Genomic DNA, 22,237 nt, shown 5'->3' on the forward strand with positions numbered 1-22,237 from the left:
ATGGCCACTGCTCAGCTCTCTCACTCTATCAGAATTCACAAGGCACCTAAGGTATTTATTAAGAATTAAAAGAAAATCAATGACTATTTAGTGAGTTAGTTCACAATCATGACTTTAATCTTTGGTGTTTTTTTAAACAGCAGTTTTATCAGTTAATTGGCATATAATATTCTGGCAGAGTATGTCTACATTTTAACTGGCTAATGGACTGAGGATGTTCAGGAAATTAGAATAGATTTCCACAAAATAACTTACTGGGTGCTTGTTTCATGTTTATATATTTAGACTTTGTAGAGGAAAAGAAATCAGAAAGAAAAAAAGATGTTTAAAGAGAATGGTTCTTTGTTAGACGTTCACTTCCTGACACAATTAGGACGCTTCTAATGCACACTGTGATGTAATTATAAGAACTGAAGGAGAGAGCACTTAGAGAAACTAGGATCCTGGGGCCCTGGGGAAGCATGCCAGGGCCAGGCAACCTTGCTGGGTTCACCTGGGCAAGTTTATCTTGTCCCATGACATTCATTAATGAATCATTCATTGATTCATTGAGCGCTTAATATTATATAATATATATGTAATGCTGTGTTATTCTCTGAGAGAATAAAAAAAAAGAATCTTCACATTCTAGAAGTTTATAATCTGGTTAGGGAAATAAGATTTACAGGAGGTAAGTCAATATACAAAGCAGTATATGCATTAAATGTATGTGAAAAGAGTAAAGCAATACCAATTATAGGAATTTAGAGATTTTATATAGACTGGAATGGTTTGTATATTCCTCACGAAGGAGGTAGGACTTAAGGTGGACCTTAAATAATGAAAAGGATTAGGAGAGAGGAGAGAGAAGAGAATTCCATGAGGAAAAAGTAGCATATGCCTTGGCTCAGAATAAGAAATGAGCATGGCATGTTTCAGAGAATAACAAAGAATCCATCCTTACTGGAGTGGAGTGTCATCATGTTGGACAGAACTAGGAAATAAAATTGAATAGGAACTTTGGGGACAAATTAATGTGGATCTTAAAAGCCAGGCTAAGGAATTTATGCTTTATTCTGTAATCAATGGAAAGTCAGTGGTTTCACCAGGACAGTGAGTAAAATAATGTTTTAGGAATATTAAGCTGTAGCAGAGGCAGGGAAGATTGAAGTTGAAAGAGAATTAGGGCAGAGAGAAAGCAGTCGTCTTTCTGGCTCAAATTCAATATACTCACCAAGCCAACTCCTGATCTCATTGCGTTTCCACTTAGGAAACACTTCCTGGGGTGAAAATGCTGAGCTGGGTATATGAATTGCAATCAGCTTGGCAGTTATTTTTCTCACTGTAAATTAACAAATTGACCTTTTGATATAAACAGATCTTTGTAGTTTGGACTGCATGAGCTACTTCTCCCAGTAAATTGTAAGTGACTGTATGATTTTGCTATTTAATACTTAAAACAACAATAATAAAACTATAGAAGCTAACATTTATTCAGCACTTACCATGTGCTGGGCACTGTGCCAAGGGCTTTATATTATTATTTCACTTAAACCTTGAAATAAGGGGAAAACTGAAGCTCAGAGAAGTAAAGTAACTTGCCGTAGGTCATGTAGCTTGACAGCTGAGCTGTCAAACATTACTTATATCATTAGCACAATTTCTTATTAAAATAATTTATAATAGTGTTTTCTATTATCAAGCCACAGTATTTTCATGTATTAGACATTTATAAAAACGTGAATGATAACCCTTAAAGTATTAGATCAACTGAGCTGAGAAAAAAGTCCCTGGAGTATAGAAAAGTAACAGAATTCTAGAGGCCTTTTCCAATCATTGATCTTCATTATTACAAATGGCCTTTTAGATTCTATATTTAAAGTAAACATCTTTATATTTTTAGGTTATTTAATTTTACAAGTGGTTATTACTCAAGTATTGCCTCTAAATTTTGGCATGTTTTCAATAAGTTATTATACATGCATGCCATGCCAGCTATTACCCAATTACCCCCAAAGAACCTTAATTTCTCAGGATCTATGGGTACAAAAAGCAATTTTCTGTAAAATTTTACACACATACACATACACACACATGCACATTACATACCTAATTCTCCTTCAACGTTAATCTTTCCTACTTCTGCTATAGCTTAATATTCGTAAAACAATTATTCTACTCACTCTCCTAATCAAACCTGCTGCCTTTCCACTGGTTACAGAATAAAGCATAAATTCCTTAGCCTGACTTTTAAGATCCATATTAATTTGTCCCCAAAGATCCTATCATACATGCAAGAATAATTTTATGTATCTTTTTAACAACTGAATATAATATGGTTTGACAAAATGATGAAATGATAATTCATTTTCGCTATGTAGTGTACCAAAGAGGAAGCAAGCTTACATTGCAAACTCATGTCTAGAATGTCCTGAAGACATTCTAGAACCAGATATAGATATAGAAAAGCTTTTGGGGCGTTCTCTTTCATCTAAATGCATATTTGTGGGTAGTACCTGCCTCTAAGTAACAGAATTATTAAAACTTCAAGAGTTGAAACTGTGCAGTATAGTAAAAAACACCTCTGAATTTGAATGAGGTAATCAGAGATTTACCATTCTGACTTCTAATAGCATAGATTAGTTTCACCTGCTTTTGTACTTTATATAAATGAAATCATACTTTAGTACTCAATTGTATCAGGTTTCTTGAACTCAGCTTTATCTGTGAGAGTCACTTATACTGCAGAACTTTTGCTTAAGCAAAGCACAAAGATGTGGAAATACATGGTAGCAGAATAGTAGATGAATAGTAGTTCCACATGGCTAGAGAGTAGGGTGCATAGGAGGGGATAAGGGATGAGGGGCAGAAGGGAGGGGTGGGAGATGAGAGAGGAAAGCTAGGCAAAGATAAGATTTTGACAGTTCTCAAATGCTACACTTGAACTCTATCCTGTATGAACACTGGGAGTGTCATGATAAGATTTGTATTCTTTAAAGTTAATAATGTTGGCAGTATGAAGGACAGATTGAATGAAAGGAACCGTTAGCAGGGAGGTCAGAGGCAACTACAGTAATAAAGGGGAGAAGTGACCATGTCCTGAGCCAAGGCAGTGGCAGTGAGAAGAGAAAGGAGAAAACAGATTTGAGAACTCTCCTAGAGAGGATTAATAAGACTTTGTGATTGGATATGGGGAATGGAGGAGAGAGAGAAGCCGAAGATGACTTTACTTCTAGCTTGGATGATTGGAGTGGATGCTGATCCGTTTGTCTGAGAATGAAACTTGGGATCAGGTTTCAGTCAGGGTGATAGAGATAAACTGAGTTTGAGGGGTCTACAAAGTGGTCTAGGTACAGATGTTTAGAAAATAGACAAATGGAAGTAGGGCTCAGAACAGAAATAAGGACTTCAAATTTTCTCTGTATAGGCTGTAGCTGAAGCAGTGAGACTAGATGAAATTACCCAAGAAGAGAGAGCTATGAAAAGAGAAAAGACTGAAGACAGAATTCTGGGGTGGGAGCAACATTTAAAGGGCAGAAAAACTGGAAAAAAATTAAAGAGATTGAGATAGATATGGAGGATAGGTGGGAAAAAAAAAAGAAAATAGTGTTATGGCAGCTGAGAGAGAGGAGAGTGTGGGCAAAAGTGTTAAGCACTGCAGAGGAGTTTACATAGTAGAGGACCGAGATGAGGTCAATGATAGGATGTACTTGGTGACTTTGGAGAGAATAGTATAGAACAGAGGGGGTGGAAGACAGATTGCAGTGGGTTCTGAAGAGTGTATGAAAGGGAAGATTATATAATCATAGTAAAACTCCCCGTTTTGCCTAAATCTATGGGTCATTGTAAAATAAATTATATCAGTCTTGAATTACTTGGATAACCGTCTCTGCCTTTCTTCTTTGCCTTGCCAGTGAAGATCTAATCTGATGCAATATTCAAAGCCCAGTTTCCTTTTGATTATCTATAAAGGTATCAGATTTGAGGTCTTGAAAAATCTTTCCATTTTACTTGTGGTAATGGCATGATGGGCTGAATATATGAAAGAATACTAATCTTTTTCATTTTCCCCCCCTCCCAGGAAACAGTTTTCCCATCTCAAATAACTAATGAGCATGAGTCATTGATAATGGTGAAGAAACTTTTTGCTACTTCTATCTCATGTATAACATATCTAAGGGGACTGTTTCCAGAGAGCTCTTACGGAGAACGCCATTTGGATGGTAAAGTTTAACTAAATGGTTACTTTGGCTGGTGGAGCCCTTTTCCTCTATTTGGCAGGAGTAAAACTTTACTTTCTCACAGAGTGTGCTAATTCCAAGTCATGGGTTCTTTAAGATCAATTTGCTAATTCATTTTCCATTTTAATTTCACTATGTTTAGTGGTTTTACTTACAGGAACCATTAGTTCCTGGCTACATACCAAATCACCGAATGAAGAGACAAGAAATATGTATGGACAAGCCCAGTAATTCTAAACTGTACCTACAAAAGCAGCAGCCAGATCGAAATCTACTTGGGTGCTGTACCTTTGCACTATTTTGTGTCTCAACTGAATTTTTTTCTTTGAGGTAGACTTTGGCCTTGAGGAATTTTAATTGAGAAGTTTAATTCTTTCTGTTAACATATACAAATATGTGGAAAATATGCATACCCATGCCAAACCCATTTGTTGATTAACATGGATATGTAGACAATTATTATTCTAATCAGCTCTGTTCTTTTCTTAATTTTCTGTCTTTTCTACTTTTCTTCCTTTTATTTCTTATGTCCTTAAACTCATGATCTCATTTCCTTGTATTACAAGCTGTTTCTGTCTCCTTTCCTTCTCTTGTATTAAAAAGAATATACCTAGGACTCTTCAATTTTTCAAAAATCTTTTTATTTGTTTAAAAAGATGGATTGTGATAACAATTCAGAAAATTTTGCTGATTTGTCATGAAAGTGGGAAAGTATCATTTGGAAAATAAATATAGAGGGCTACAAGTTTCCTTCTAAGATGTTATTTTTCAAAATCTAACTTTACTTTAAATTTCTCACATCTGTATTTAATGATATACTTAGGCCTTATTCCAATTTAATTTTCTTAAACATTTGATTCTCTACATGAGCATCAATGAAATGCATGTGTGCTATAAACACAAAAGCATTATATTTGCAACTGTGACAGCCTCATTTGTGTTATGTCCTCTTTTGGTCTATAGGATATAAATCTGTAATAGTGAAAATGTTTATATGTAGCACATAGTTGCAGTTTCTCCTCGTGTTTGGAATATAGAATTGGAAAAAGACATGTTTGGAGTAATTAATTAAGCACTTATTGTGTGCCAATCACTAACCTGTGCATGGAGGGCAATACCATTGTTTATAGCTTTATTTTTTGTGACAGTTTTAATGGAAGTTATATATCTCCCTCTCAGTGTTTGTACTTAAAGTAGCATATATCATAAAAATGCCCAGTACTCCTAAGTTGCTCTCTTTTTGGCAATCTCTAAATGTTATACCAATATGGAATAATTTTCATATCTCTCAATAGCAATAGAGGTAACATCAGTTTTAGGATAGGAAAACAATATGAAAAGGTGAAGTGATTTATACAAAGTCATACGTGAATCAGTAATTGATTTTAGACTGATCTAAACCAAAACTTTTAATGTGATTTTCTTATTCTTCCTTCCTATAGTAAGGTAGTTGAATTTCAGATGGAAATTAATATTTGAGAATAATCCATGGAAACATTTTGCATCCTTTTTTTCTTTCATTGAGAGAGAGAGAGAAATACCAGAGAAGTGATTTGAGACTGAGGTATACGTTTTAAATTGGTTGATGGAGATGGTCTCAGTACTACCTTATGATAACTTAGAATTCAGCAGAAGCAAAGAAGTGACACAAATTGATTTTGCAAACAACTCAGTTGTGCTACACTGTAGAAGGGAAGGCTGCTAATCTATAATAAAAATGGGAACTAAGTCAATTATCAACATAGGATTTATTTTTAAATTAGATATTTAGTGATTCAAAATGTTTTTATAAGCTATAAACTAAGTAAGTTATATAAATAAAATCATGAAAGGAAATACCCTTATTTAGTATGGACAATTTTAGTATAACAGACTGTTTCTATTTTTGTAGACCTCAGTTTAAAAATCCTACGAGAAGATAAAAAATGTCCTGGGTCACTGCATATTATCAAGTGGTAAGTAATTGAAATTCCACCAAAGTTGAACAACATTATTTTTATCATAGCTGAAATTACCCATAAGACTTTATTTGGTAAGATCATTTCCTTAAAACTATTGCCTTCTTCCTTTCTTTCTTTTCATCTTCTTTTTTTTTTTTTAATTTCCTAGAAATGTGTAACAATTATTCAATATTATTTTAAGATACTGATTTAGTTTTGTTTTTGAAGAAAATGGACTTTATATAAGAAAGAAAAATATCAATCAAAATTTGATTACTCATCATATGCATGTCAGTGTCCTAAACATTATGGGAGGCCAAAAGAAAAATAAGATGTGATTCCCTACCTCAAAATTGCTTACGTATTATTTATAAAGTACTATCAACATATTAAAAGATACAGGAATTTCTAAAAAATGATTAAATGGGAAAGGTGAAATGGTTATCAATTTAATGTATTTCAAAGCAAAAAACAAATCAGTTTTGTACTTGGGATTCTTTTTGGCTTTGCATCTAGTCCAAATTGACACCAAACATTTATTTCTTGACAGGATTCAAGGTTGTTTTGATGCTTTGGAAAAGAGATACGTAAGAATGTTTTTAAATTTACACCAGGATCAAAGACTCATCCTTTATCCCTTTAAAAGAAAAATTTAGCCTTTATTTTGTTGTTGTGTTTTAACAGCATACCAGTTCCTACGTTTGCATTCATGAACCAGTTTCTTTTTATTTTGTGTCTTTGTTGTCCTGTTGATGTCTCATTTACATCAATTAGAAATGAAACCCTCATTTTTCTCTTTTACATACTCATATCTTTTTGACCACAGAATTTCCTCTGAAGTCACTGGAAGAGATCCACAGGATGTGGGAAAGGGCAGACAAGAATCTGGCATTTAGCACATTGAACATGTTCAAAATAGTGGCGATTCAATTTGCAGATATGAAAGGAAAAAATGGACTTGAATAATCAGTTTTTATTCTATGTTAGTTATTTTGCTAGCTATGTTTGGCACATGTATATAACCTGTTCCCTCAAAATAGCTAGTATTGTAGCTTGAATTTTTTTAAATGCAGCTTGAATTTTAAGTGCATTAGATTTTTCTTGCTGCCCAAGACAGCTATGCAGAGTGTAAAAATTAGAGGCTCTAGTCCTAGTTGAAGAGATAATATATAAATGACCTTTCCACCACTGCTTTCTCCTCCTTTCCCCATCTCTGTCTTCTTTTTACTTCTCAATTCCTATTCCTTTAAAAAACCTTAAGGTGAGTAAGCCTTACATTGGATTATTTAGTTGCACTGATATATTTCCTTTTTCATTGAACAGTTATTACTTATGATTTATTCAACACTGACTGGGGGGTTGAGGGATACAAAAATAAAACAGATATGAGATTGTGCACACAAAGAGCTTATAGACCATGGCAGAAGATAGATGACATTCATATGCACAGCTGATGATCAGCTATTGCACACTGGCATAGCTGTACCTGTTGTTAAAATGTTGAAGTACTCTATATCCAGTGGTAAATGGTTGCTTCTCTGAGATCCCAAATGACTCCCACCATGTCCTCCCCTTCACCCCACCAGTGTCTCTTCTGGGATGTCCCTAGACTGTTCCACAATCTAGCAACTAAAGGGTTGACACCTGGCCCAGGGGGGAGCTTCCAGGAACCCAGCACCAGGGCTAAGTTGGCATCTTTTCTGATTGGTCAGTACCTGTGCCATGTTGGGCTGTTAAATTTTGATTTTTTCATATCAGTTTGATATTTTTATAAAAAATATCACCTTTATCACAAGTATAAATAACCATAATATTCATTAGAAAGTGATGCATACCAAAGGCAAGATATTGATCATGTACAAAGGAAGTATGGAAAAGGAGGGGTTATATCCAGTGAGGGACATGAGGGAAATCTTTGGGAGAAAATGACTTTGAAGGCCCTTAGTATTTAGACAGGTTGAGAGGGGAAGAAGGTCCTCACCAGTACACTGAACAGCACTCATTCATTCTCCTTTGTCCGTTCATTTAGCAACATTTCTTGAGTGTCCATCTTTGAGGGGCAGTGAAATATAGTTAAGAGCTCAAGGTTTAGAAAAAGTCAGTCTGAAGTGAATCCTAGTTCTGCCACTTAATACCTGTGTGATCTTCGCATATAACCTACCTCTTGGTAACTTAGTTGCTTTACAATAATAATAGAATGAACCTCTTAGGGTTGTCTGAGAATTAAATGAGTTAATAATCTAAAGCAGTAGTTTTCAAACATTAGCTTGCATTAGAATCACCTGGAGGGCCTGTTAAAACACACATTGCCAGGTTCCACCCCAAAATTTCTGGTGTGAGAATTTTCATTTCAGACAAATTCCAAGTGATGCTGAGACTGCTGGTCTAGGGACCATACTTTCCAAGGCATCACTCTCACCATTGCTCACCATGTTCAAGCACACAAGGATTCGAGAACATGCCAAGTGCCTTTTACCTTTGTACATATTGTTACTTTTGCCTGCAAAATTTTCTTCGCTACCCCACACCCTTTATCTGGCTAATTCCAATTTATCCTTCAGGTCCCAGCCTAAATATTTACTTCCTCAGGGAGGCATTCCCTGACAACCCCCCCCACCCCCCGCTACCCCTCTCCCAGCCTAGACTGTCCATCTGTTTAATGGTCACAAGCACTCAGTGCTGCTACTTCATAGCAATTAACACAATTGTAATGATGTACCTATCTGTGTGCTTTTTTTGTTCTCTTCTGCTGGTCTGCATGTTCCCTGAGATCAGGGGCCATTTCTATTTTTGAATGAATGAATGAATTAATGAAGTATTAATTAAATAATTAATATAAATTAGAGTTTTACTGTGTAGTCTTAAAATCAATTGTATGCAGTAACCAAAATGGCCACACAGTGTCACTAAAGTTTTAGTCTTTTGGGTGAAATAGGTGAATAATTTGATACAAAATTATGGTCCTGAAATTTTCTCATTTGTATCCTAGTTTTTAATAGGCTTGCTTATATCTCTATCTCTGTATCTATATATTCCATTATTCTTCCAAACAGAATCTGTTTATAGTAATGTAGATGTAGGGAGGGCAGGGGTTTTGTAGACTTAAATCAGACTTAAAATTTTTTATTTTAGTAGATTACTTTCAAAATGCAAACTGTTTTAGAGATGCTTATGGCATAATTAACTTTTAGTAATAATGAATTATTTTGTATATCTTTTGCCTCCCAGACTAGAATGTAACTTATAGAGACTAAGGATAGTTATCTTCTTTTTTTTTTTTTTTCCATCTCTCCCCTCCCCAGCAGAACCTTGGGCATGTAATAGAGACTCACATGAATGGATGAATAATTAGTATGCATTTCTCTGACCTTCTGAATAGTATTATTTTCCTACCCAGATCTTTCAATTTGAAAGTCATATTTTAATTAGACTTTATTGAAAATAATAATAATATAGGTGCAAGTGTATAGTAACAATAGTTTTCTTTTCTCTTGAAGCTACACATGGCAGTACTTACAGTAAGTACACATTTAAAGACCAAGCCTCTGTCTCTGCTTCATTGTCTTTTGGCAAGTGAAATATTAAAACAGTACTCTCCCCCATTCTCCTTGAATTTCATTGTCTGTCCTATGACATTTTGGAAGAAAAAAAAAAACTCTATCAGAAGTTTTAATAAAAGATCACAATCTACATATTTCTTTGGCATATTATAATACATGAGGAAATATATAGGCTATACTATCTGCTTCATCTATTGGCTATCAGAATTTCATTTTCTGACTTAATTTACAGACTCAAAGCTCTTTTTTGAAGTTTTTTGAAGTTTTTGAAGTTTTGCAGACTTTTTTGAAGCTTTGTATACTTCCTGGTATAACACGGTATATGTAGTTAAGAATAGAAGGAAAATGAGAAGATACTATTGAGAGTCTTAGATATATTAGTTATTTTAAAAATTTTAAACCGTAACAAATTACTGTGACTGTAGCGCGGTCGCAGTCATCATAAATATATGGTTATCAATTTCCTTATAATCAGGGTTCACAGAATGCTCTAAAGACTCTCTATGTTCACAAAATAAGAGCTTATTCTATCTCTAGCTTGAAATATATATCTCAAGATACATATATATATATATATTTCAGTACTCAATTAATACAGCACAAATTGAACTCTTCACATAGAAAATGTATTCTGTGAGGAGTAATCTAGTTTCAGAAATTAAATGCTGTTTATTTTTCCTTAAATAGCTTTACACAAATCCGAAGGAACCTGAGGTAAGAACACATAAAGAGATGGGCAGTATATTATATTTAAATATGTTTACCTGAGTTGAGGCCATAAATTATATCACTAGACTACCATATGAGCAAAGTAACTCGTAGTGACCTTTTTCAGTGTGTTTTATTATAAATGTCACCAATTCTTTATTATGAGATTTTAAAAACTACCTAGGGGTATTGGGGAAAAAGCATTGAGTAGAACTGAGCGTATTCCCTAACACGTTAACAGTAAGAGTCTGTATGAAAACTACCTTTTATTTTTATTTTAAATGATGCTGAATCCTTTCTATTTCTGACCTTTTTGGCATAATGCTAAACTTTTTTTTTTTATGGCTAACTTAATTCTCTCCCTTCTGACATTTTCATAGATTTTTAAGCTTTACCTCTTTACTTCTCTCTCTAAATTTCTCCCCTCTGCTTATTGAATCCTACTCATCCTCAACACCAACTTATGTTTAAAGCTTTCATGAAAACCTCTTTGGCTGTTTTGTTCACACTAATTTCTCCCTTCTCTAAATTCCTTTCTCCAGCAGGACCTCACAGTTTAACACTCTTAATTAATTCATAAAGATTACTTTATCTCCCTAACCAGATTGTGATTCCTGAGGACAAGTCTTGTCTTCTTTTTGATCTCCCAGTGTGAATTCATAGTCCTGGATACGTAATAGTTACTTGTGCTACTTTGAATGACAGCTGTGGCAGTGGCACAAATGGAGGGAGAAGCCCTTAGTTCTTTCTTCTCATTCTATCCTCTATTTTCCTCCCAGCTTTCCTTCCTCTTCCCTTTCCCTTTTGCTTGCTTTCAGTTTTCCTTCCCTAAACCTATGGATTTAGCCTAACTGGTGACCTTCACAACTAAGTTAAATGTTTTTTAGCCTTTAATATCCTTTCTTCTTTGGCAAGATTATAAACAGCTGTTTGAGCAAGGCAGAAGAAAACTGGTGCATGAGGTGGGTAACAATTCCTCAATGCCCAAGCTAAACCTATTTTTATCTTTGTCTCTAGTTTAGTTTCAATTTTTTTTGTTTTCAGTAGGTTTGAGGGGAGGTTTCCCAAAGTAAGATCTCCTGATAAATTGTTAATAAATTGGTCATTTCCTTAGTGCAATAAATTATTATGTTTTCTTATGCATGTAAAACTCATCTGAAACTAATGGTTTTGAGGTAGTGAAATGCTGAGGAAATTGGGCTATCTACAGAAAAATATTACAGAGTGGGAAGAAAACTGTTAAATGAGTTTTGATGCAGGCAATATACATAATAACAAAGTTAGAAAGCAAAAGCTTATTATATAAGTTCTGAGCTATCATTTATGACCCAGAAAAAAATATTTTGAACTCTTACATATTGTTTCATATAGCAGTCATCCCTAACCTCTGTGTTCATGGCACACTCTTGATTACTAGAAAATTTGGTGGCATGTTTAAGGGTATTAAAAGACTTAAAAGGACACCAAATGTGTCAGCAATAATTATGGTATAACTATGGCACAGCAATGTTCATAGTGCCTGAAAGTATCCATGGGGTTGCACTGTTTTATGGTTGTTGTTTAGCACCAAGTCACTGATAGAACTATTTACCTCTTTGATCTCTTTCTTCTATATACTCGCAAAACAGCATTCTCATATAAAGTCTTTCTTTGGCATTTATCTGATATGGTGCCATGTTTCTTGACTCATACTGGTAGAAATATATATTGTCCCCTAAGCAAAACTGCACAAACAGTAACAACATTAATATTTACCTGAAGCAAAAATGCATTTTACACATGGACTAAAATTTGCAGCACTCTTGTGAAGAGTCTGTCATGGTACACCAGTTGAGAACCTCTGTCTTAAATAAGTGTGCTTATCCAGTCCAGAGACCAACAGAGTTTTGGGCATTGCACAAAGCTGTGGTGCTTCTGCACTTGAGGCTTTGTTCTGGTTGCTCCATCTTAAGAAAGAGATGAACTGACGAAAGTAACTAAAATAGTGAAGAGGGCTAGCGTGGCTTTTCTGCAGATACACACTACAGAGTGGGTGGAGGGTATTAATAAGATGTGTAAGCCAAAATGTAAATATGTTAAGGAAATGTTTACACAGTTTAATGCATGATAGACCCATAAGGAATTACTATATTTGAATATTGTGAGGATTCAAATCCTACTGTTTCACCATCTGTTTTTCTTTTTGCCTGTTAGAGGTGGTCAACACCACTTTTAATAGACTGCTTCAGGAACTGAACTATAGATGGTCCCTGCTTCTAGCCACAATATACTTTTAGATACTTTGTTTTTTAAAAATACTGTAGGATGAAATCCTAATTGAATGTGAACTCTATCCTGGCTGAATATTTACTCATTCAGCAAGTATTAATTGGGTTCTCCTTATGTGCCTGAAACACAGGAGTTAATGGGTAGACAAGGTCCCTGCTGTCTGGAAGCTTACGTTCTTATGAGGGAGGATAAACAATAAACAAGTAAACAAAAATTAGCAAAACAGTTTCAGATAGATCGTAATGCTATGAAGAAAATAAAAGTTGGTATGCTGGAGAATGCTAAGGTGGGAATGGAGGAAGAAAGATTGGAGGGCAGTCCCTGGAAGGCCTCCCTGAGGGGCCACTGGTTGAGCTGAAACTGAATGGCTAGAAGAGTCACCCCATGCAGGCCTGTGAGAGGTAATAGCATGTGACTGGCAGAACAACACAGTAGTTAACATTGCAGGCGCTGGAGTCAAATCCCAGCTCTACTACTTACTAGCTTCATCTATAATGATGTAATACCTACTCTGAGTGTGGCTATGTAAGAATGAATAGATGTAGAGCATTTAGGGAAGTGCCCAAATATCGTGATTATTATCATCAACTGGAGACAACCTTTTCCAGAGTACAGTTGTGTAAAGGCCCAAAGGCAGGAAGGCATCTTGTGTATTCATGGACAAAGAGGGTGCCCTGAGCCTGGAGCTGAGTGAGTGGGAGGGAAAGAGGCAGGAGATAAGGTCAGAGAGGTAGGCAGGGGACAGATGAGTAAGGCCCGTGGACCAAGGTAAATTCTGGATTTTATTCTAAGGGCAATGGGAAACCATTAACAAAGGAGTGACATGGTCTGATTTGCATTTTCAAAACTTTTTTTGGCTGTAGAACAGAGAATGAATTTGGAGGAGGAGGAGTAGTTCGGAAGCAAGCAGATCAGATGGAAAGAGATGGTGTTGGCTTGGATAGGGTGAAGAGAATGAAGGTGAAGAGAACCAGATGGTCTTGGGATGTGCTTTAGAGATAGACCTGAAAAGTCTTACCAATGGATTGGAGTGTGGAGGGAGAATGAAAAGCTGTGTATGTTGCTGTTGCTTTGGTCCATGTGGATACATTCAGTATGATTAATAGAAACCATTGGTGAGCAGTTTAAAGACTCATACTTATTAGGCAACACATTAATCTGAAAAGCAGGAGAATGTTTTATGAGGTGTTAAGAAGAGACTAGTGCCTGCTGTAAATATACCTTTCTTGATCAATCAGACTCGGATGGAAGTTATTAAGGATTATCATCTTCTATAAAACAATTACAAACATAACTCTTTTATTAGTAGTTGCACTAGGGACCAAATAATAAAGTGTTAATAAAATTATCAGCCACTAAAGGATCTACTCTTGATACAATTAAAAAAAATAAAAGATAGCTCGGAGCATCAAAAAGCTAGAGCTGGTTGAGAAACATGGGAGGTCAGGAAGAACAGGCATTGTTTACTTGACAAGGCAACTATACCGCATCAATGCATCAACGCATCAACAGAAGAGAGGATATTGTGTATCTAGCCTGTCTGGAGTGAACCTTTTGCTGTAGGCACCTCTAGTCTCACATATCTCTCGTATTGTACTCACAAAGCAGCCTTCTGAGCTTGGTTTGATTTCTCAAGTAGACTGTCTTGCTAGAAAAAATTTTTTTCTCTTAAAAATAACTCCATTACAAGTCAGTCTTTTTAGAGTATAGCCAGTTTCCCTAGGACCTGCTCACCTATAATTCATGGGATACCAAATCTCAGAATAGACAAAAGTAACAAGAACATTGTGATTTTTTCTGATCAATCTAACATTCATTCCCACATTGTCAAGGAACAAACACTGAAATAGATGAATGAAGGGTATTTTTTGTGTTCAGACTTAAACTCATACCCTTGCCTGTCTTTAGCACCTTCTCCAGCTCTGTGTACAAACTATTGTTGACCCTTGAACAACACAAGGGTTAGGGGTGGTGACCCCCAAGCAGTGGAAAATCCATGTATAATTTATGGTAGGTCCTCCATTTACACGGTTCCTCTGTATCCTTGGTTCCTCATTCTCAGATTCAACAACCACGAATCATGTACAACTGTAGTATTTATTATTGGAAAAAAATCTGCGTGTAAGTGGGCCTGCATGGTTCAAACCCATGTTGTTCAACAGTCAACTGTACGTGTATCTGGGTCAACTGTTAGCTTCAACTATTAGGCAATCACTTTATTTTAAATGGAGTATATCTCTCATGAGGAAATCTGTCCTTTATTTCTAGCTTATTTTTATCTGTTTATATTTGTCCATATTTATAGCTAGCAGACAGCAGTGGTGTCTAGTTTTTAGTGCAGGATCAAAAGAACAAAGATAAAAAAACACCTGATACCATAGACCCTGGTTCCTTTCTGATTTTTTCTAGCTTTCCTGTTGCCATTCTAGTCTTCCCTGAATTACTACAGAATTCTCTCTCTCTCTCTCTTTTTTTTTTTAACATCTTTATTGGAGTATAATTGCTTTACAATGGTGTGTTAGTTTCTGCTTTATAACAAAGCGAATCAGCTATACATATACATATATCCCCATATCTCTTCCCTCTTGCGTTCTCTCTCTCTTTTTTTTTTCAGGAGTCTCTTAATTGTTCTCATGGTTCCCACTTCTCTGCACTCTTAAAATAGCCAAGATGATCTTAAAAAATGCAGATCACTCCCATGCTTAAAACCCTTCAATGGACTTCTGGTTTACTTGGAATAAAGTCCAAATCCCTTAGTTAACAAGGCCCCACAACTTTCTCTACAACCTCATCTCCTACACTCTCCCCCTTGCTCATTCATCGTCAGGCATTTGGCCTCCTCTGTGATCCTAGAAGAGGCTTCCTTTCTTACTGTAGAGCCTTTGCATTGATGTTTCTTCTGCTGGGGTGCCCCGCTCTCCCCCAGCTCTGCACATGGCTGACCTCTCTTGTCAATGAGGCTCAGCTCAAACATCACCTCTTTAGTGAGGCCTTCCTTGGCCCTTCCAAACCAAATCACCACCTCTCCCTTCTGTACTCTGTCACAGCATCTGCTTCATGTTGTTCACAGCTCTTATTACTACCTGAAATTATTTTATTTGTTTACTTATTTATTGACCATTTCTCCCACCACTCTGTGTTTTCCAGAAAAACAGGGACCTTTTCTGTCATGTTCACCATAGTGACTCCACTGCCTGACACAAAGTAGACATTCAATAAATATCCTTTTCATGAATGAACGGTTTCTTAACTAGTTCCACTGTTATTTACCTAAGCTGGGTCAGACACTTGACTCTGTGCTTTAGCTTCTCCAGCTTTAAGATGGTAACAAGAGATTATGCCATCTAACTCATTTTCAGCATGGAGGAGAAAAAGTGTTATCTTTATATCTGGAAATATTACTCCTGAATAATGTAATGCTATAAAACAAACAAGTATGTAGGAGGTATAGTAGGTATACAATGAAAGTGTTCCTTACCTATTATCAGATAAGATTCTGGATTTTTTGAAAATAATTTCTTTCTCTATTCCCTTTGATATTTCTAGAAAGTGACTGAGATATACCAGTTCAAATTCAAATACACAAAAGAAGGAGCCACTATGGATTTTGACAGGTAGAATCTAATTGTTTAGTGAACATGAGAAATATGTAGGATTGAGGTAAACATAAGCTTCTTGAGGCCAGAGATAGGTCTTATACTTCCTTTGTAACTTCCCCAACAATCCCACAAAAAAACACTATTATGAAAAGGGACTGTAAAAATTGTTTAAATTTCTGAAATCCGTAGATGAAGCCAGTAGGAGAAGAGGCTTCCTTTGCTTCTTTCCCTCTTCTCCTATAGGTGATATTAGTAGGGTCTAAAGGCAGTTTAGTGGTTAAGAGTTCTAATTCCTAAGGCAGAAAGATCTAGCTTGGAACCCCAGCTCTGACTATTACTGGTCATTTAACTTTGAACAGAATAATCAACCTCCCTAAATATTAGTATTCTCATCTTCAGAGTAGAATTAATAATATCTACTTCATATGGTTGCTGTGATTATTAAATTATAATGCATATACAAAGCTTTACCCATGCCTGGCACATAATAAACACACAGTAAATTGTACCTAGTGGTGGGGATGGTGGTGGTCTTTGGAGGCAATGGTGGTTGGTGGGTGGCACAGCAGTAGAAATTATATTAATGAGGCTATCTATGTGGTGTTGATTGGAGAACTCCATGAGGCTCTATCTAGCCACTAATTCAAAGTTTCTCAATTGCTATGCCAAGATATTAACCCTTTCTACCCTCAATAGAGCCAGATCAGGACTGGGGTAGATGAAACCCCTGAGCTATTTACCTATAGACACAAATATTCTCATCTGTTTACCCCAGTATGTCATACAAATATAATTATCTATGTGTCCCTGTATGGAAAAGACTGGAAAGCACTGCATTTTCCTATCAAGTCTGAAATTCCAAGTTTTAGATATACTAATGGGTTAAATAGCAAGGACAAAGACATTTACTTCAGAAGGTCCTTAGTAAAGATGGAGATGTTTTGTTGAGGAGCAACATTTAGTCCCCTCCCAGTAGCTTTTGGATTCAGACAGAGCTAAGTATTGCTGATGAGATGGAACAGAAGTGGGGAGGGTGGATGATGGAGAAAAGCCTTGGGTGGTAGAAAGGTGCACCTCAGGGGGATGAGTTTCTCTGAAAGGAATAACACTGAAGAGAAATGTGGCCTAATTCTCAATTTTCCATACTATTAGCTCTGTCTCATCATTTATTATTACAAGTTTAATGATTTCTCTCCAAGATTCACACCCTTAATTATCCTCTCATTTATAAAATTTACAGACAGCATTAGGATGTGAAGAGGAAGTAAGTTCTAGGAACAAGAATTAAGGTACTAACCATCATTAGCTAACATTTGTATAACACTTTACAGATTGTTCAGCACTTTTCACACATATTCTGTCACATAAAACAGCTGTCTTTTACTCTCTAAAATTCAAACATAAGTACAACTGACAAGCAGATTAATCTCTTTTGTTACGAAGGCACATATGTCTAGAGGTGAACAGTAAAACAGAAATGGCCGAATCTGGGACTTCCCTGGTGGTCCAGTGGTTAAGACTCCGTGCTCCCAATGCAGGGGGACCGGGTTCGATCCCTGGTCAGGGAACTAGATCCCACATGCCGCAACTAAAAGTTCTCTCATGCCGCAACGAAGATCCCGCGTGCCGCAACTAAGGCCCGGCACAGCCAAATAAATAAATAAATATTTTAAAAAAGAAAAAAGAAGAAATGGCCAAATCTTTCTGCTACTAAGGGGAAGAGAAGGTAATGCATACGTGACCAAAGGTGGGCATTTGTTCAAGTGATTGTTCATACAAAATTACCTTATCACCTCTTCTATAGTAAAGAAAATTTTCCTTTTAAAAGAGTACAAGGGACTCTTGAAAATGATTTTACATGAGTATGATTTTATGAATATGGTATACACTGAAGGATCCCATGTGCTACATGGCTATAGCCCCTCCCTCTCATTACCTATTTCAAATTGGTTAAATCCTGGTAGACAAAACTTTAAGTTTTTCAAAACTGAAAAAGGAGCAAATGTGTTTCCTTAATGTTTGTTTTATGAATTCACACTATCTCTAGTAGTTCAATTACTAAGGATTATTTTTCAGTATTGAGAAAGGTATTGTAAAAATATATTGCACTCATAGTCCTTCTCGGAAACTACTCAAATGTGAGACTAATTGGGGTAAAAATTTTGGAGAGAAATAAAAAACGTTTAGAGTTGGAAGGTGATTTAGTCCAACTTGTCCATTCATTCATTAATACAACAAATGTTTATTGAGTACTTAATATAGTTGGGCACTAAACTTAGTACAGTGGAGATGAAAAATATAGCCACTCATAGTCTAGAGGGGACATACAGTTACAAACAGGGGTGAGGTATAGGGATTACCAGGGAAGACCTCCCTGAAGAGATGACACATGAGATAGGTATTAAAGGCTAAATTCAGTAGAGTCAGGAAAAGAAGTGGGAAAAGCACAGTACAAGCAAAGTGAACAGCACATACAAATGCACAGGAGTAAGAAGGAACTGGGTAGTAGTTGCAGATGAAGGTGGAGGTGAGTGTGTGGTTGGTTGTGAAAGGCATTGTACACACACTGTTCTCAAATTTGATTGAAAGGTGATGGATATAATAGAAGAAACTTAAGCAAGAGAATGACATGAGTGGATTTTCCTATTAGGAATATTATTTTGGTAGTAGTGTGGAGAATGTTTTGCAGTGTGGACAAGAAGAAAAGCAGGAAGAATAGTCAGTCATTGTCATAATCCATGTAAGTGAGAAGGGGATGCCTCTGAGAGATAACCAGACGGTACAAAGGCCCAGAGCTGATGATTGATTTAACTTGGAGAGGTATAGAAATGTGTGTAAGCTTATCTCACATAGGAGCTAACTGACATAGAGTGTCTAAGTGACTTGACCAGGGTCATTCAGCCAGTTAGCAGCAGAGCCAATATTAAATGTCAAGTCCATTGTTCTCACTATTATAGTATGCAGTTATTTGTAAATCAGATTTTTTAAAAATCAGGTCACATTTAAAATGTGTTAAGGGAACTTGCTACTTAAGAAATCCTTTGTATATACATTGCAAAAAGTACAATAACTCGTCTAATTTACATTCTAAAATAGTCTCAAGAGTGTCCTGAGTTTAGTTTATATTTATCTGATCATATAGTAAAAAGTTTTGTTCTTTTTAAAATAGATTTTCAATATTATATGTGATTGAAAAGTATGCTGTTTTTCTATGTGGTTATAGCAGTAGCACAGCCTTCGAAAGTGGGACAAACAGTGAAGATATTAAGAAAGCCAGTGCTCTACTGATGCGTAAATTGTATATACTGATGCAGAACCTTGGACCCCTTCCTAATGATGTTATACTTACTATGAAGCTCCACTACTATAATGCAGGTAGGTGGAGACCTCTAGTCAAATTCCTTCTTCAGTGCTGAAGTAAATATTTTGGATAAATAGAAGGATTTTGGCAAGCATTTGAAAGAGATGTCTGTTGTTACACATGAAAGATTACGCTGACTTGTTCTCCTGAAACTCAACAGTTTTCTTGGTTTTCTGCCCTTTTCATTTTGCAGTGACCCCACATGATTACCATCCCCCTGGTTTTAAAGAAGGGGTAAACTCACACTTCCTGCTGTTCGACGGGGAGCCTGTAAACGTGCAAGTGGGATTGGTCTCCACTGGCTTTCATAGCATGAAAGTAAAAGTCACAACCGAGGCCACCAGAGTGTCTGATTTGGAGAACAGTCTCTTTCAGGAGAGCAGCACTACAGAGATCGCCCATCAGGGTCTAGACTGTGATGAAGAGGAAGAGGAATGCAACAATCACGTAAGGCAAAGCTGTAGCGACCCTCCATTGCTTCAGTTAAACCCAGTTGACATTTTTCAGTTCATACACAGGTCATATCATAGTAACAGGATCCAATGGAGTGTGCCGGGTGTAAAAACTGAAACAAAACTAGCCCCTAACCTCGAGTCTTTATTCTAAAAAAGCACTATCTTCAAGAAGGAAATATACTGTTAGATGAAGTGGTCCATGGCTAGGAGAAAAAAAGACTTTCTAATATACTTCTTTTTTATAAAAGGTACCCATGAATTTAGGAAATTTGGGATTTTCTATAACTTATAAGAGCATGTTAAACATATTTAAAAATATTATAGGTGTTTATTCATACTCACTGCAAGTATAAGTAAGTTCTTGATTACTGGGGTAGAAAAGTGTTATGGATAAACCTAAGTCAGAGTGCATTCATTTTCACTGCTGTAGATTATTCTACTCTTGACAGACATTCTTTCTTCCTCTGCAATTGTTATAAACATTCATGTATACACTTCCTCGTACACATATGCAAGAGTGTCTCCAGGGAATATACCAAAGAGTCCTAGGGCTTGCACATTTTCAACTTTATTAGGTAATGAAAAACTGTTCTCCAAAATGGTTGTACCAGTTTATGCTCCACCAACAGTGGAGGGAGTGCTCTACATTACTGTCAATACTTTTTTTTTTTAAGTAATACTTCAACTTTTATTTATTTATTTATTTACGGCTGCACTGGATCTTCGTTGCTGCACGCGGGCTTTCTCTAGTTGCAGCGAGCGGGGCTACTCTTTGCTGGTGCGCGGGCTTCTCATTGCGGTGGCTTCTCTTGTTGTGGAGCACAGGCTATAGACACGCGGGTTCAGTAGTTGTGGCTTGCAAGCTCTAGAGCTCGGGCTTAGTAGTTGTGGCGCATGGGCTTAGTTGCTCCGCGGCATGTGGGATCTTCCCGGACCAGGGCTCGAACCCGTGTCCCCTGCATTGTCAGGCAGATTCTTAACCACTGCGCCACCAGGGAAGTCCCCTTGTCAATACTTAATTTTACCCAAGTTTATGTTTTCTGCCTAACTCCTGGATGTAAATGGTAATGCTTCATGATTTGATTTTGATTTGCATTTCCCTGATTATTAGTGAGTTTAAGCATCTTTTCATGTATATTGACTGTTCTGGTTTTCTTATGTATAAAGTAACTGTTCAAGTCTTTCATGCATTTTTCTATTGGATTATTTATCTTTTCCTCATTGATTTAAAAATATGTTCTGAATAATAATTATTTTTCATTATTTATGTTGCAATTTTTTTTCAGGTTTGTGGCTTGTCTCTTCACTTTCTTTAAGATGTTTTTTGCTAAAGAGAAGTTCTTAATTTTAATGTAGTCAACTCTTTTCCTCTAATATGTGCTTTTGGATATTAAGAAATTCTTCCTTATCTGAGTTCATTTTTAATATTCTCCTCTATTTTGTTATAAAAATTTTAAGGTTTTTCTTTTTACATTTTTATTCCACTTGGAGTTTATTTTTATTTGTGGGGTAAGGTAGACCAGACCCCTTTTACATTTTAAAATCCAAGTGTAATATACATACAGAAAAATACATATATCATAGTGATACAGCTCAATAAATATTCACAAACTGAACACCAGGGCTGGGATGAGAGTGAGGCAAACAAGGTAAGAGTGAGTACCACCTTAAATATTACTTCCTAGGTATCTTGTTTGCCTCACTCCATTCCAGCCCTACTGAATACACATGTGAAATCAGCACCCAGATCAAGAAACAAAATACTACCAGCACCCTGAGAAAACTCAGTCTTACTTTGCAGTCACTGTTCTACTCAACAGGAGTATCTCTATCCTGGCTTCTATTAGCATAGATTAGTTTCTCTTGTTTTTCATTTTATAGATGTGGAATCATGGAGTATGAAACATTTTTTCACTGCTTTGAACATTTCGAACATGTTTTTTAGTGAAATATATACACATTTCTGGAGGGAATAGATTTACTAGGAGTAGAATTGCTGGGTCACAGGATATGAGTACATTTAGCTTTAATAGATACTACAAAACAATTTCCAAAGTGCTTGTGCCAATTTACACTTCCATCAGCAAGTTTTGGTTGCTCCACATCCTCACCAACTGTTGGCATTT

The 22,237-nt window shown here is 36.2% G+C and overlaps 1 protein-coding gene across 1 annotated transcript in view; it reads left to right on the top strand.

Moving 5' to 3' along the window:
* HORMAD2 (HORMA domain containing 2) overlaps positions 1-22,237 on the top strand; it is a 68,728-nt gene continuing 46,491 nt past the window's right edge. Inside the window, exons 1-10 of the mRNA XM_061170020.1 lie at positions 1-51; positions 4,061-4,202; positions 6,112-6,175; positions 6,711-6,747; positions 9,658-9,678; positions 10,408-10,434; positions 16,243-16,310; positions 18,598-18,606; positions 19,522-19,670; positions 19,850-20,103. Of these exons, the coding sequence (XP_061026003.1) occupies positions 1-51; positions 4,061-4,202; positions 6,112-6,175; positions 6,711-6,747; positions 9,658-9,678; positions 10,408-10,434; positions 16,243-16,310; positions 18,598-18,606; positions 19,522-19,670; positions 19,850-20,103 (822 nt within the window). The remainder of the gene's footprint in view (positions 52-4,060; positions 4,203-6,111; positions 6,176-6,710; positions 6,748-9,657; positions 9,679-10,407; positions 10,435-16,242; positions 16,311-18,597; positions 18,607-19,521; positions 19,671-19,849; positions 20,104-22,237) is intronic.

Source organism: Eubalaena glacialis, chromosome 15 (assembly GCF_028564815.1).
Source record: "Eubalaena glacialis isolate mEubGla1 chromosome 15, mEubGla1.1.hap2.+ XY, whole genome shotgun sequence".
Taxonomy (NCBI): Eukaryota; Metazoa; Chordata; class Mammalia; order Artiodactyla; family Balaenidae; genus Eubalaena; species Eubalaena glacialis.